Genomic DNA, 11,539 nt, shown 5'->3' with positions numbered 1-11,539 from the left:
GTCATTTAGAAATGCCAAGGTGAGTGGGGTATGGCGGGGTGCTCACCTTTAGTCCCAATTCCTGGGAGTCCATGGCAGGACTGTCTCAAGTTTGAGACCAGCCTAGGCTACTCACACCACCCCTGCATCTGGCCAAGCTGGGGCCAGTGCTCCCCGAGATTGTGCCAGCGGACAAGACATGCACATGTTTGTGGTCCTGTTCGGGCCCATGCCTTGCTGCCTCAGCATGCCTGGTGCTGAGGGCCAGACTCTTTGCTCCGCCGCACTCACTCCGCGGAGCCCCAAAGGCAGGGTCCCCCCTTGTCTTCCGTGCCCTGGGCCGCCCCATTTCCTGCCACCAAGCCTGGGCAGCTGTCCCCAGGGACCGCCCCTCCCTGCTCGGGTCTCCTTTCTCCACACAGGTGGGAGGGAGATGAAGCAGAGCCACTTGTGCAGGTCCGGCTAGGCTGCTAGGGGGCCTCACTCCTGAGTGGAACAGCGTTGTAGCCGGGGTTGAAACCCACCCTTTGCCATTTCTTTGGGTGGGTTTCCGGGCCATCAATGATAAAAGAAGGGCATGCCTCATCAATGAAGATAAACAATTTTATCAAATCTTTCTTTTTTACTCTGATTCCTCGCTCTCTGAAAGAGGCCTTTAAATCTTTAATAAAGAGAGCCTCTTTTGGCAGTGTATGACCCATTTTAATCGGACAGAATGAAGAAGGAGATGAACACTTATGGAAGGAGCTCTCTCGCAGGCGACGGGACCTCTGTCTTCAACTGGAAATTCCGGGGAGCTCTACCAGGTCTTATCTGGGGGTCCGTCCAGCAAGGATCCATACCTCGAGCCCACCGTTGAGGCACCACCTATCCTAGCCTATGGGGTTCAGTTATTCGGGGAGTCAAGGGGGGCCATGCCTGCGAATGTAAAATGGGTGAGAGAGAGAACGAGACCAAGCAAAGGGTTGTCAAGGTCTACTTTACTTAGAGCAAACTGCTCAATATATACTTCACAAAAGCAGAAAAAGGGAGGAGTGGGGAACAATGGGTTCACTCCAGAGTTGTCCATCTGGCAGATGTTGGCAGGGGGTCTGGGAAATTTCATCTTGGTATACTGTCTCCTGGTAAACAGGCACAGGATGTTTTTAGCCAAGGTGAATGTCAGGCAGTTCTCAGGCTAGTTGAGGGGCAGGGGGTCAGGTGGCCATGCCTTGGCTCCCAACAGTCTGGGTTTGGTGATTGAATATGGGATAGATCCCCAGGTGGGGCAATCTCTGGATGGTCATTCCTTCAGTCTCTGTTCCACACTTTGTCTCTGTAACTCCTCCCATGGGTATTTTGTTCCCCCTTCTAAGAAGGATCATAGTATCCACACTTTGGTCTTCCTTCTTGAGTTTCATGTGGCTTATGAATTGTATCTTGTGTATTCTGAGATTCTGGGCTAATATCCACTTATTAGGGAGTATATACCATGTGTGTTCTTTTGTGATTGGGTTATGTCACTCAGGAGGATATTTTCTAGTTCCACCCATTTTCCTACAAATTTTATGAATTCATTGTTTTTAATAGCTGAGTAGTAATCTATTGTGTAAATGTACCACGTTTTTTGTATCCATTCCTCTGTTGAGGGACATCTGGGTTGTTTCCAGTTTCTGGCTATTATAAAGAAGGCTGCTATGAACATAGTGGAGCATGTATCCTTATTACATGTTGCAGTATCTTCGGGGTATATGCCCAGGAGTGGTATTGCTGGATCCTCTGGTAGTACTGTGTCCAATTTTCTGAGGAACTGCCAAACTGATTTCCAGAGTGGTTGTACCAGCTTGCAGTCCCATCAGCAATGAAGAAGTGTTCCTCTTTCTCCACATACTCTCCAGCATCTGCTATTCAATATAAGAATGGCTACTCTAGCTTGTTTCTTGGGACCATTTGCTTGGAGAATTGTTTTCCAGCCTTTTACTCTGAGGTGGTATCTGTCTTTGTCACTGAAGTGGGTTTCCTATATCCAGTCTGTTAGTCCATGTCTTTTTATTGGGGAACTGAGTCCATTGATATTAAGAGATATTCAGGAAAAACGATTGTTGCTTCCTGTTATTTTTGTTGTTAAAGATGGGACTATTTTTTGTGGCTATCTTCTTTTTGGTTTGTTAAAAAGATTATTATTTTTTGCTTTTTCCAGGGTGTAGTTGCCTCCTTGTGTTGGAGTTTGCCATTTATTATCCTTTGAAGGGCTGGATTCGTGGAGAGATATTATATAAATTTGTTTTTGTCATGGAATATCTTGGTTTCTCCATCTATGGTAATTGAGAGTTTTGCTGTATCTAGTAGCCTGAGCTGGTATTTGTGTTCTCTTATGGTCTATATGACATCTGCCCGGGATCTTCTGGCTTTCATAGTCTCTGGCGAGATGTCTGGTGTAATTCTGATAGGTCTGCCTTTATATGTTACTTGACCTTTTTCCCTTATTGCTTTTAAAATTCTTTCTTTGTTTTGTGCATTTTGGTGTTTTGATTATTATGTGACAGAAGGAATTTCTTTTCTGGTCCAGTCTATTTGGAGTTCTGTAGGCTTCTTGTATATTCATGGGCATCTCTTTCTTTAGGTTTAAGGAAGCTTTCTTCTATATTTTGTGGAAGATATTTACTGGCCCATTACATTGGGAGTCTTCACTCTCTTCTATACCTATTATCCTTAGGTTTGGTCTTCTCATTGTGTCCTGGATTTCCTGGATGTTTTGGGTTAGGAGCTTTTTGCTTTTTGCATTTTCTTTGGTTGTTGTGTCAATGTTTTCTATGGTATCTTCTGCACCTGAGATTCTCTCTTCTATTTCTTGTATTCTGTTGGTGTTGCTTGCATCTTATGGCTCCTGATCTCTTTCCTAGGTTATCTCTCTCCAGAGTTTTCTCCTTTTGTGATTTATTTATTGTTTCTAGTCCTATTTTTAAATGCTGGATGGTTTTGTTCAATTCCTTCATCTGTTTGGTTGTGTTTTCCTTTAATTCTTTAAAGGATTTTTGTGTTTCCTTCTTAAGGGCTTCTACCTGTTTACCTGTGTTCTCTTGTAAGAGAGGGAACTCCTTTAAGGGACTTATTTATGGCTTTCTTAAAATCCTCTATCATCATCATGAGAAGTGATTTTGGATCTGAATCTTGCTTTTTCCAGTGTGATGGTGTGTCCAGGACTTGCTGTGGTGGAAGTGCTAGGTTCTGATGATGCCCACTAGTCTTGGGTTCTGTTGGTAAGATTCTTGTGTTTGCCTTTCACCATCTGGTCATTTCTAGTGTTATAAGTTCTTGCTGTCTCTGGCTGGCACTTGTTCCTCCTTTGTGTCCATAAGCCTGTGTCAGCATTCCTGAGAGACCGGCTTTCTCCTGGCAGAACTTGTGTACAGTGGGCTCTGGAACAGCCCAAGCTCTGGGTGCAGATGGAGACTTGCAAGATCCTGTCCCAGATGCTCCCATGTTCTTGTGCCCTGTGTGCTCCTCGCAGCCCCACTCCAGACAGTTACTGGAGAGAAAGTGGCTATCTCACCTCTAAGCTGGAGAGTGAAAGCACTCCTGGGGAAAGAGGTCTCTCCTGCTGGGACACGTGTACAGCCTCTTGCAGATGGTGAACCAGAAGGCCTGAAGTTACATTTTAATTAAGTATTAAAGTGAAGGTAAGCCCAATGAGATGGCTCGGTGCATAAAGGTACTTGTCCCCAATCCTGATGACCTGAGTTCAATTCCTGGAACCCCATATGGTGGAACGAGAGAATTCCTGCTATTTATCTTCTGAAAGAAAGGAAGAAAGAAAGGGGGAGGGAGGAAGAGAGGGAGAGAGAAGGAAGGAAGGAGTGGAGGAAGGAAAGAAGAAAGGGAAAGATAACTGGTGGCACAACATATATTTCTACATAGTCACTCACTTGACTACAAGTGCAACATCTGTGTATTTGTGATCAATAGTCTTGGCTCAAGTCAAGAGTCTTCTGTATGTTCTTTCTTGTACACATGCAGATACAGAACCTCTCTCTATTTGGTCCCTTTTCTGGAAAAACATTCAAATTCTGTCTATGCAGATAGTTGCATATTCACATATGTAGAGTCTGATAAATGCAGTCATATTTGAATTCTTTGTGCCTTCATTCATTCATGAGTGCTTTATTCTTGTTAATTAATTTTTAAGATAGATAACACTGGCTATCTACATTTTGTGGGTTTTATTGTAAATACACTTGAAATATTGCCATCTAGACATAATGAATTTTTGCCTCTTATATGTTCCCAGGTACGTGTTATAATTGTGAATATATTTATATTTCTTGCTTTGTTATCTTCTTACAAACAAGAATTTTATCTGATAGACTTATAAATTCTCCACAGAACTTGGCACACTAGTTATGTTTGATTAAATGGTGTTCATTAAATGTTTTTAAATTGTAAAGGGCTCTAGAAAGCCGAGCATTGCAAACAAAGCTCTGGCAGGTCTTGCCCTTCCCTCATTCTTCCACTTTGCTAAATAGATTACATTTCTAAAGATAGCCACAAAAGTCTATTCCCTTACTTGGCCACTTCCTCCTTCTGAGACTAACCATCAAAACCCAGCTGTGAAAATCCTGAAGCAATCAAAATCTGCCTTTTGACTACCCTAATTAACATGCCCAATCAAAATAAACTAATTTATCCTAGCAAGGGGTTTCCCTTTTTCTCTTTGCAAATTACCATTTGCCTATGGGCCATATCTGTCTTCCTGCCATCCAGAGGCATTCCTTCATCTCTCCAGGGCAAATAACAGCCCCCCCCCATCTCCGTTGTTTATTTTCCATTCTCCTCTGTCTCTTGGTTTTGACTCTTATTCCCTGCCTTTTGACCCTCTGTGGCAAATAAATCTTTGTGCTGAGAACTTGGTCTTGGGGTTTCCTGTGCCAATTCCAGTCCTTTCAAAATGGATAATTGATAAGAATCCTTATAGATTCAGGTGACCAGAGACTGTGTTAACTAGTTTGCAAGTATATTCTAAATGGGAAGGAATTGTATTTGTCTTGTAAAAAGTATGTTTTCTTTTTAATGAAAAAAATAAGAACCCTCAAGGGATTAGTTTTGTGTTATCTGCTTTAAAAAAGCATGTAGAATTTGGAAATAAAACTTAAACTGCTCACAAAATGATAGAAAAATAATCCTTTAAAAAGTCATTCTTGTAATGTTTCTTTTTAGATCACATTTGGACAATTTTCTGCTATTAATTAAGCACAGATAAGTACATTAAGCTATGTTTAACCTCATTACTTCACGGGCACTGGGGCCATGCCCTTAACTGAAATGTATTCTATTACCCTCCTCACCCTTTTTCTTACGATCTTATTTCTCTTCTCATGAACCTTTCCCTTTTCTTTTTCTCTATACTCACTCCCATATAAACACAAAAAAGTAGGACCTAAGGTCTACATGACCAAAAACGTATTGTGTTTTTCTCCTCAGCTTGAGTTATCAGCTTTCATATAATATTTTTCAGTTCTGTTCATTTGCCTGCAGATTTTATAATTTCATTTCTGTTTTGGATTTATAATACTTCATTTTATTTATATACTTCATGTTCATTGTCCATTAATCAGTTGATGGACGTTTAAGGTGACTCCTTTTCCTTCTTATTGTGAGTAGAGCAGTTATGAACATGGATACCCAGGAATGTTTCTGGTAAGGTAGAGTCCTTTGCATATATCCCTTAGAGTCATCTAGCTGTATCATATGCAGTTAAACTTTTAGTTTCCTGAAAAAATTCCACCCTAATTCCTATAGTGACTATGCCAGTTTACATACTACTAACAGTGCCAGTACATTCCTACTAACAGTGAATAAAGTTTTTCTTTCCTTACAACCACATCCAGCATTTGTTGTAATATGTTTTTTGATATTTATTCAGAATATGGTTAAAGGGAGTATTAACAGCTTTAATTCTCATTGCCCTGGCAGCTAAGGATGTTGAACATTTAAAAAATTTCATTGGGTATTTGAACTTCTTTCAGAACTCTCTCTTCAGTTCCTTAGCTGCTGTTTTGATTGTTTCTTTTCTTGTTGTTTTGATTTTTAAATCATTTGTAGATTCTATGTACTAATACTCTTAAATATACTATTGGTAAAATTTTTCTCTCATGCTGAAGGATGTACCTTCACTTAAAGAATTGTATCAATTCTGTGTAACCTCGTCCTGGTACTGGAAGCTTCATTTGGTGACAAGAGATGGCCAGTTAGGCCTCTGTCTTCCTCATTATTTGGAGACATCATTAGAATAACCTTTATGTTTTGTAGGAAGTTTTCACTGCACTAGGTTTTCATATCACCCCTCAAATGCCCCTCAATTCTAGCTGTCTTTCTCTGCAATTTCTCCCACAACCAAAATGTCCCTCATCCTCTCCACTTAATCCTCACATTCCAGTTCCCCGTTACCAGTCACCCCATAAAATCTATTTCATCCCCCATCCTACAGAGCTCCACATGTTATCCCTAGTCTTTTTCTGATACCTAATCTCTCTGGGTCTACTGATTGTAGCTTGGTTATCATTTATTTAACAGCTAATATCCATGCATAAGTGACTACATACCATATTTGTCTTTCTGGGTCGGAGTTACCTCACTTTGGATTATTTATTCGAGTTTCATCCATTTCCTTGAAATTTTCATGATGTCTTTTTTTTGTTGTTTGGTTGGTTTTTTGTTTGTTTTGTTTTTGGTTTTTTTTGTTTTTGTTTTTGTTTTTCGAGGCAGGGTTTCTCTGTATAGCTCTGGCTGTCCTGGAACTCACTCCGTAGACCAGGCTGGCCCCGAACTCAGAAATCTGCCTGCCTCTGCCTCTCAAGTGCTGGGATTAAAGGCATGTGCCACCACTGCCCAGCCTCATGATGTCTTTTTTAACAGATGAATAATACTCATATATATATATATATCACAATATATATCACATATATATATATCACATTTTATCACAATATATATATATATATATATATATATATATATATCACATTTTCTTTATCTACTGTTCTACTGAATGACACCTGGGATGTTTCCAGTTTCTGGCTATTATGAATAGAGCAGCAATAAACATGGTTGAGCAAGTTTCCTTGTGGTAAGATCAAACATCCTTTAGGTTTCTGCCCAAGAGTTGTACAGCTGGATCTTGAAGTAGATGATTTTCATCTTTCTGAGGAACCACCATAATTATTTCCATCGTAACTGTAAAAGTTTGTATATTGAGAAGAGTCTGTTTAGATCTAGACATACCCAAGAATTTCACATGACCAGCCAGTTTAGACAGAAAAGCAAATTCCAACTTCAGTGAGAGATCCTGCCTCAAAAAACAGGGTAAAAGAAAGTGAAAGGGGGATCGAAGACATCACGGCATCAAGCTCAGGCCTCTAAATGTTCTCACACAGAAGTCCACACCAGCTCATATAAGTGCATGCAAGCTCATGAAAGAATAGTAAGAAGAGGTAGTAGTACCCAAGTTTGAAATTAAGCTATTAAAGTAGACCAGTTTTTTTATGATGTCAAAGATTTTGAATATTACTTACTTGTTCTGATCCTTCCAAATTTCCTATTAGAATCTATTCTATGGCATTCCTTCTTACTTCTTATTGTTATTTCCCCCTATACTAGATGGTTTCCGAAAGGTGCTTGCACTTCAGACTGAAAAGACTAGCCAGGAGAAAAAGATAACTATTGAATTTCAGCATCCACTTTTCAAAAGGAGTGAAGCCTATCTTCTTGAAAACATTAAGCGAAAGGTAAGAAGAAGACTATTGTCATATATTTTTCTGTAGGATTTAGGGTGGCATTCAATAATCTAAACCTTCTATGATTTTTCTTAATTCTTAGCATGAAACCACTGGAATAGGAAATCGGCTTGCTAGGTATTTTTTTTTTCAAGTTGCTCTGAACATGACCTTTAAGTATTAGTTCATCTTCCTTCTATTGCTCTGTTTTCCTGGAAATTTTCACTTCTAATTTTAATATATGCATATATATGATGTATATATGTATATGTATGTGTATGTGTATATATGTTATGACTATTTGAAATCTGGGAACCATAGATGAGAGAATGCATAGAATATTTTTCTTCCTAAGATTAGTGTATTCATTCTTGGTTTGTTTATTTATTTTTCTGAGACACAGTCTTACTGTGTAGCCCTGGCTGTCCTGGAATTCACTATATAGACCAGCCTGAACTTGAACTCACAGAGATCCACATGCCTCTACCTCCAAAACCTGGGATTAAAAATGTGTGTGACCACATTGAGTTAGTTTCATTCTTTAAATATGATTGTATCTAGTTACATCTATTTTTCTACAAATAACAAAACTTAATAATTCTTTACAGTTAAAAAGAACATCCATCATGTATATTACAACAGTTTCTTTATTCATATTCTGTTGCTGCACACCAAGTTTGGTCCTATTAGTTGTAACTTAGCTATTACAACTAGAGCCTAAAATAGCATTGATGCACAGCTATCTCTGTGATGTGTTAACTTTGGATAAATGACAGTGAATTTTTTTCATTTGATATTCATTTTTAGATTTTAAATTTTTATCCTATTTATTTTTAACAGGATTTCATTCTTTACACCCATCCCTTTACTACTCTAGTCCATTCCAGTTCCCTTCTCTCCAACATCTTCATGAACCTCTTTCTACTCTCAAATTGATCTTTTAATTATTATTGTTACATATGCATATGTATAGACAAATATATAAACACAACATTCTGAATCCATTTTTGTTATTTCTGGGTATATGGTTTCCATAACTTCATATGAGATTACCAATTAGGTAGCTTATCCCTGAAAGAGGGTAATATTCATATTCTCTCTCTCTCCCTCTCTCTCTGTCTCTCTTTCTCTCTCCTTCCCTCCCTCGCTTTCTCTCTCCCTCCCTCCCTCCCCCCTCTCTCTGTAGTTGCTAGATGCCTATAGTTCTTTGTCTAAGAGTGGGACACCATGACATTTTCCTCCTTCTACATTGTCATGTTTATCAATATTGCCATTTTGCTTGTCTTTTTTTATTGAGCTGTATTTTGGAGAAACTATTTCACAGCAGACTTCCTGACATTCTGGCTCTTAAAAATCATTCTCCAGCCTCATCCATGATATTTTCTGAACTACAGATGCAGAAGATGTGGTGTAAATGTATCCTGTAGGGCTATGTTTCCCATACTCCATTGATATCTGCATTATATCCATTTCTAAGGTGCTTTCCATTTTCTGGAAAGAAAAATTTCTTTGATGAGAGATGATAGCTGTGGGTATAAGAATATGATTTAGAATGTAGTAAGGAATTATGGTGGTATAGCAAAGTGCAGGTAGTAGATTCTTTTCTAAAGTCAATGACCTCACTAGCCCCATGAAGTCAGCTAGGTTTCTATTACCTAGCTTGATTTCCCTCCTGATGATCAGACCGTAAGTCCAATTAGGCAGCTGTTTGTTATCACTCATTTGAAAGTCTCCTTCCTTCTATCTAGGTTCCATGGTACCAGAAGATACTATGCATCTGAGTTAAGCCACCCAATGGGGGCTCGTGAATGAAGAATTCAGAGCCACAGGTCTAGAAGTAGGCTCATGGGTTTACAGATGGCAGATAGTTAAGGGAAGTGGAGAAAGGCAAGATGAGACATACAAAGAGAGTTCACAGGTTTGAGCTAGGTTGGTGTGTTTCTGTTTTTTGTTTTGTTTTGTTTTGTTTTGTTTTTGCTTCTTGGTTAGCTGGACCAGGAGTCTATCAATCTTGCTTAACTTCTCAAACAATCAGCTCTTGGATTCATTGATTCTTTGTATTGTTTTCTTCATACCTATATCATTATATTCTCCTGTGAATTTGATTTTTTTCTTGCCATCAACTGTGTTTGGAGTTGGTTTGCCCTTGCTTTTCAAAATTTTTGGTTGCAGCATTATGTCAATTATTTTTGCTTTTTCTGTTTTTTTTAAAGTAGTCACTTAGAGCGATACATTTCCCTCATAGGAGTTGTTTTGTTGTACTGTGGTTTCACTTTCATTTATTTCCATGAAGGTCTTCATTTCTATCTTGATTTCTTCTTTGCCCAGTCATCATTCAGTAATGAGTTGTTTAATCTCCATGAGTTTGTGTATTTACTAGACAGTTTTTGTTATATTGTTGTTCAATAGGATACAAGGAGTTATTTCTCTTTCTTTTTAATTTGTAAAGATTTATTTTGTGTCCCAATATGTGGTTGCTCTATGTATGACTATGTACTACTGAGTAGAATGTGCATTCTTTGGTGTTGGGTGGAATATTCTATAGTTATCTATTCAGTCCATTTGACATATGATGTAATTTATTTCTCAGGGATTTTTGTCCAGATGACCTGTCTAATAAAAGAGGAGTATTTTTAAAAATTTTTAGTGATTTAAGTTTTATTGCATTATAATGAGAAAGGATACATAATTTCAATTTATCTGAATTTATTAACATTTAAAAACCTTTTTTAAGTAAATATAATTACATCACATTCTTGTTTCCCATTTGTACCCCAACTCCTCCCAGAGACTCTCCTTCAATACCTGCCATACCTTTTGTTTTTTATCATATTCTTTAAAATTTATAAAATATTGTAACAGTAAAATGACTATTATAAAAGTTGTTTGATATAAAACAAGAATCAATTGAACAATCTTATGGAGATGCTTGTCTACAACAGTACAGAAAATACATCTTTCTCAATTATAAATTTTAAATAACTCCAAACATATTAACGGTGTGATATTTTAAAATAATATATAATTATTAGTGTGTTACAAACCCAAAATAAGAACAATTTTTAGACATTGGATTTCATTGTAATAAGGCTGTACTTCAATGACTCTCACTAAAGGATTTTACCTCCATAGTAGCTAAGCTGAGAGTTGACAGTTCTGCTGCGCAAAGGAATGAATTGTAGGCATGATTTTTGAATACAGACTTCCTGCTATGGTCAAAGCTTCAGTGATTGTCTTCATTCTGAGCCCACAGGGAACAGGATACATTATTCTAAGAAATAGTGTGCATATTAGGGTGGTCTATCCATGAAGTCATTCACCAACTGTTTCAATGAACAATGGTTCTGCTTGGAGGGTGGCACAGATATTAGGTGAGGGTAAGAATGTGGTTCATTGACTGTGATAATTTGGAAAAGCACTCATCTCAGCAAAAGAGTAACTTAAAAGTCCTCTTCTTCAAACTTGATATAATAATTATAAACATCAAGCAAAGCATTCAGTCTCACTCTTTGTTGTTCTCTTACAAGCCACCTCCAAACTTAATTATCTACAATTCTTTTGCTGTATAAATAATTTTGAAATATGTAAGCTGTTCTGAAAACCATAGTATAGTATAAAAACATGAAATAAACAATACTACTAATAGAGAGGCTGAGATAGGAGAAGCAAGATTTCAAGACCATTATGTGGTGCACAGCAAGACACTGTCATGTACAAACTAGCACAAAGTGTATATGGATTGTTCAATATTGGTCCTGTTTCTCCAATTACCAAATTAGAGAGACCACTGGATGACAGCCAACAAATTTCTA

At 38.1% G+C, this 11,539-nt stretch overlaps 1 protein-coding gene across 1 annotated transcript in view; it reads left to right on the top strand.

The window, feature by feature from the left end:
- LOC116086963 (heat shock factor protein 3-like) overlaps positions 1 to 11,539 on the top strand; it is a 72,182-nt gene that overhangs the window by 27,703 nt on the left and 32,940 nt on the right. Inside the window, exon 3 of the mRNA XM_031365276.1 lies at positions 7,612 to 7,739. Within this exon, the coding sequence (XP_031221136.1) occupies positions 7,612 to 7,739 (128 nt within the window). The remainder of the gene's footprint in view (positions 1 to 7,611; positions 7,740 to 11,539) is intronic.

This window comes from Mastomys coucha, chromosome X, assembly GCF_008632895.1.
Source record: "Mastomys coucha isolate ucsf_1 chromosome X, UCSF_Mcou_1, whole genome shotgun sequence".
In the NCBI taxonomy this organism is placed as follows: Eukaryota; Metazoa; Chordata; class Mammalia; order Rodentia; family Muridae; genus Mastomys; species Mastomys coucha.
This window is presented reverse-complemented; position numbering and strand designations above follow the sequence as displayed.